General features: G+C 41.2%; 1 protein-coding gene across 2 annotated transcripts; it reads left to right on the top strand.

Annotated features, from left to right (window-relative positions):
- The first annotated feature begins 299 nt into the window (after positions 1-299).
- LOC102235960 (diencephalon/mesencephalon homeobox protein 1-A-like) lies at positions 300-5,027 on the top strand. Of its 2 annotated transcripts, none has more exons than XM_023339236.1 (5): positions 300-601; positions 2,330-2,487; positions 2,645-2,839; positions 2,918-3,371; positions 3,482-5,027. In XM_023339236.1, exons 2-5 carry the CDS (start codon positions 2,335-2,337, stop codon positions 3,898-3,900), a joined length of 1,221 nt encoding a protein of 406 aa, XP_023195004.1. In that variant the 5' UTR covers positions 300-601; positions 2,330-2,334; the 3' UTR covers positions 3,901-5,027. The 2 variants fall into 2 exon arrangements, with proteins under 2 accessions (XP_023195004.1, XP_005795704.1); XM_005795647.2 differs by having other exon boundaries at positions 306-601; positions 2,330-2,488; positions 2,661-2,839; positions 3,482-5,025.
- Positions 5,028-5,308: the final 281 nt, after the last annotated feature.

Here is a 5,308-nt window from a genome sequence, read left to right as displayed (position 1 = left end):
CTTGCTTTCCTGAAAAAGAAAGAAAAAAACTATCATGAAGACAGGCAAGTCATTAATCTATTTAAACCTATGCATCTATTGATTGATTTATGAATTCTCAATAAAAGTTGTTTACATCTCCAAAATAGTTGCATTTATCAATCAGCAGGATAATAAAAATAAATAAATAAATACTTGAAAAAAAAAAACAGAGATTTATGTTTTCTATCAATTTATCTGTCTTGTATAATCAGCTCAGATGTAGTGATGTTAAACTGGGGGTCCACAGACAGGGAGGTGCACGCCTCGGTAGGATAAAGAGGAGGAAAGCGACGTGATTGGCGCACCAGTCGGAGCTTCCGTGCGTCCCCGGCGACTCCACCCGGAGCGCTTTAAAAGCCCGTAGATGGCAGCTCTGCATCCTCCCCATAGCCACAGCAAAGAGAGAGCGGACAGCGGAGCGAAGCGCATGCAGCAGCGGACTATCCTCACGACATCAAACCGAAGGAAAACCGGGAGCGAAGAAAATGGGAGGGCGGCTGCTGAACTTTGGGAAGAAGTAGTTTGATAAGCGAATATTTATTCCGGCGGAGAAACCTCCAAATTGCGCGGAGAAAAAGAGGTAAAGTGTTTGCTGAATCAGAGTTGATGCTGTGTTGGTATTTATTTTTTTTCTTTGCAGAATTTGTTCAAGCAAAGTGGACTATTTACACCTTTAAAATGTCGCTCTTATCAAGCAATTTTATTTCAGGGAGAAAATAAATCTCCAAAGGAAAAAAAAGAAAGAAATGTGACGTCAGTTTACAGATGTTAATGAAACTTTTAATAGCTGTAAATTACACCCAACTCTAAAATGATCTCGCACTGTTTTAGGTTGATTTCTTGCCTGTTTTTTTTTTTTTTTTTTTTTTTTTTTTTTTGTTAACGCGCCCTATCATTTTAGCCTTACATCCCAACCCTTTAGAAATAAATAATGACGCTCAACTGACGACTGCACGCTGAGCTCGGGCCCCGAGGCGGTTCTTTACTAAATGCAGCATAACTCATAAATCCACGGCAATAAGCATAATTAGGCTATAATCAGAGCCCGGGGCTTCGTGACATTGTCCTGAAAGAAGAGCATTGTGCTACATTTTACACGCAGATTGGAAGAAAATTGAACAGATTAAATAATTCAAGGCAGGTGTGTTTTTAAATTTCCCTCTAGACCAATTGCATAAAATAAAATAACATCGAATAAAAAGGGTAAATAAATACGAGAAGTTGTATTGCATTAGTCCAGTATTTCTTTTAAATCACATAGTCCCACGAAGTGCATTCATGTGGACCACCTTTCACGCGTCAGGGCTGATGATAAATTAATAGCCTTGTATAGTTGAAACCTATCTGCAGACGCATTAAAAAAGGGAGCCCAATAGGGAATCCTGTGCATAATTCTCTGACGACCCGTCACGGTTTGTCCCGTCAGCCTGCAGGCGTCTTAAACTGACCTGGGACCCGCCACAGATTGTGATAAACGTCTGGTCAAGACTGTCCGGGAGCTAAGAAGGAAAATAATCTTTTTTTTTTTTTTTTTTTTTTTGCACTTTATATCAATCGCAGACTGCAGATCTGATAGTCAATGAGTTCACAAAGCAAAAAAAAAAAAAAAAAAAAAACATTTATTGAAACCTTTTCACTCTGAACTCCCCCCCTCCCGGTCATTTAGACTTGTTTAAATGTCGGAGAAAAACACACAAAAAATATTTTAATATTATTATTACTATTAAATTAAATTTGAACTATATGCCAGTAAACTATTTTAGAACGTTGATAGTATAATAATAATAATAAAATAATAATAATAATAATTCTTATTTTTAAAATAAGGTACAAATAAGCTTTTTAATTAAGGACACATTTTACTAAATTCATTTTAGATTTGATCTAAAATCACAAATCAGTTTTTAAAGAAACATGCCGTCTATCCGAGTTTTAAACCACATAGATGTGTTATTTCAGGTCAATAACAATGTTTAGTTTTTGGTAACTAGATCAGTTTGTTTTTCTTGTCAATATTTCGTGCATTTTATAGAGTACATCCTGAAAACCTTCCTTATGAAGAATATTCTTCTTCTTAACCTAGATCTATTTAAACTCATCAGAGATCATCCTTATTTACTGTCTGACCAGGCATACACTAAAAGGCGCCTCCATTTAACTTGTTGACAGTTGAATTTATTCAGTTCCACGTGTTTTACAAAAAATAAAAAAATAAAATAAATTCCAAAATGTGTATTTTAATAGTAAAATGTTTTAATTGAATATCTGTTGAGCAAAAAGGACCAACAGCAGCTTGTCCTCTCTGCAGAAGCCATGCAGCACTACGGGGTGAACGGCTACTCTCTGCACGCCATGAATTCCCTGAGTGCCATGTACAACCTTCACCAACAGGCGGCGCAGCAAGCGCAGCATGCACCTGACTACAGGCCCTCAGTGCATGCGTTAACCCTTGCAGAGAGACTAGCAGGTAAGAATCAGTTGCACATTTTCTCATTTTATATTTCTCACTTTGTTACAGGCTTCCCTTATTTAAGCAACATATTTACCTACACCAGGAGCTTCACCTTCCCCCTTGACTTATCAGTCCCTTGAATTAAACTGGTCATGTTTCTTCTTTCTCAACGGTTGTACATTTCAAGACATTATCCTTGAGGCCCGCTATGGCTCCCAGCACAGAAAGCAGAGGCGCAGTCGCACAGCCTTTACCGCGCAACAGCTGGAGGCTCTGGAAAAAACCTTCCAGAAGACCCACTACCCTGATGTGGTGATGCGGGAGCGCCTGGCCATGTGCACCAACCTGCCTGAGGCCCGTGTGCAGGTAAAAAGAGGACGTCCACGTAAAGGCATAAAAATATGATTTAGTTTTGGTAGTCTAATTTATTCATCCACCTGCCAGGTGTGGTTCAAGAACCGCAGAGCCAAGTTTCGCAAGAAGCAGCGCAGTCTCCAAAAGGAGCAACTACAGAAGCAGAAGGAAGCGTCAGGAGCTGCTGAAGACTCACCAGAAGATTCTAAAACAGACCTCACAAATACTCCTAACACCACCACCACCACCGTGGTTCCTGAGGTCCGCAGTCCTCCTCCTCCTCCTTCGTCCTCTTCATCCTGTCACTCAGAGTCAGAGCGGCTGGCCGCAGCACGGCCTCAGCCGGGAGAGATGAGCGTGGAAGTCAACGTCACGTCCCCAGAGCCATCAGACAGCGAGTCAGCAACAGAAGATAATGCTGAGCGAGAGGAGGAGGAAATTAGTGGGGAGTCTAGGGTGAAACTCAGGGAGGAGGTGCAAGCAGACGGGTCTATCCAGGCAGGAAGGAGCTCTCCGTTCTGCAAGAGACTCAGTCCCACATCAGGTACAAACATCAATTAAACTAATGCTATTACTTTTGATATTGATTGATTTTAATTTCAACAATAATTTAAACAACAAACTACAAGTTCCTGTTCCCTTTCTATCTTTCAGACTCTCCATTGAGCTCCCCCGCCCTGCCAACCTCCAGCAGTGTAACCAGCGGGCTGGTTCAGAGTAACTCCTACGCCTCGTCTCCCCTCAGCCTCTTTCGACTGCAGGAGCAGTTTCGGCAGCACATGGCAGCCACAAACAATCTGGTGCACTACCCATCCTTTGACATGAGCGCACCGTCCTCCCTGCCCTACCTGGGCATGAATGTCAACATGCCTTCCCCACTGGGCTCACTGCCCTGCCAGTCCTACTACCAGACCCTATCACAAGCCCAACAGGTGTGGAACAGCCCGTTGCTGCAGGCGGCTCCAGGCAGCCTCCCGGGAAGCCTCAACAGCAAGACTACAAGCATCGAGAACCTCCGGCTAAGGGCCAAGCAGCACGCAGCGTCGCTGGGACTGGACACGCTTCCCAACTGAAGAACCTGGCTGCATTTCAGGCCAAAAATCCAACTACTACAAAAACTACTTTTGACCTCTCAAAGTAGTTTCGTGCATCCAAGAAGATTTTCTGCAGAAGCCCAAGAACGCATCAGTGTTACCTCCAATATGATCACAAGATGTTTTGTTGATCAAATGTCTAATGTCCATACTAATTTTCAAGTAAAAGTCACATGAACTGCTGATGTTTAATTTGCATTGTGAAAACCAGAGTTCAGTGGTTAAGAGGAGAAAAGAAAGCGTTCACAAAATAAACAAGCTGAGCTAAAGTAAACACTTTGGAGGACCTACCTCAATATGGATTGTCAACACACAATTTCCTATTGCCTCATTATCATCATCATAGTCATTCACCTTAAAGACAAGAGGAATACATCGTCTGGATGGAGTTAAGAGATAACAACCATAACTTCTTGATGGTAGATGAGACTGAAGAGGACGTTGCTTTCATCAACTGTGAAAGGGCGACTGTATCAGCTGGTGCACACCATCATCAAGTCAGGACAAATTTTCTTCCCAGTGTTCATCTGAGATTTTAAAATATCTTGCAACTTTACAAGATCCCTTGAACGTAACATGTGCATGCGTGAGATTCTCTTAAGCTTGGCTTGTATAGCCACCCAACACAACTATCATGGGAACAGAAAAAGACCCGACACCACAAAATAAAGGTTGAGCCATTCTCTGAGACCTGCTTGTTCGAAGGCATTCTTCTCAACATGGACTAAATACAGTCTTGTAAATAACCCCCAATGCTTACCTCCATCTGACTGGTTTCAAAGCAACCCCAAATCAACTTTCGCGCAAAGGGTTTTGGAGAAAAACAAAAATTTCTTTCCCAATTATAACCTCGAGCAACCACATAAATAAAATACAGGGGAAAAGTTGCCAACCTTTTTGTGCTTGCCAGTGGCTTCGGCAGAAAGAAGCAAATGGTACATCTCTGTATTATATATCACTGTAGATGAAAGACATGTACTTGTCAGTTGGTTAAAATATGAGTAATTTATCTGTTCAATACAAGAGAATAAATTGTAAATGAAATGTTCTCTGTGTCGTTGCTTGGAACTTTGTGTTTGGATGCATTTTAGTTTTCTAACTCAGTCAGATCTTTTAAAAAAAATTATTTGAGGCATCATTAGAAAGAGAAAAGTTAACAACACAAGCATTTTCTTTGAAGAAAAAAAATCTTAAATTACTTCTGACTCTTTATACCCTGTTTGTTGAAAAAATTACCATGTACAAGAAGAAGTTATCATAGAAAAGTACCAACGGTGAGACGGTTGTACTGTTCTCTTGCAGCAAGTGGTTTCTGATTTGAATCTCAGCCAGCATGTTTCTGCAATGAGTTTGTGGGTCGTCCCTGGACACTTTTTTCCCCCAAAAC

The sequence above is a fragment of the Xiphophorus maculatus genome, chromosome 9 (genome assembly GCF_002775205.1).
Source record: "Xiphophorus maculatus strain JP 163 A chromosome 9, X_maculatus-5.0-male, whole genome shotgun sequence".
NCBI classification, from domain to species: domain Eukaryota; kingdom Metazoa; phylum Chordata; class Actinopteri; order Cyprinodontiformes; family Poeciliidae; genus Xiphophorus; species Xiphophorus maculatus.
This window is presented reverse-complemented; position numbering and strand designations above follow the sequence as displayed.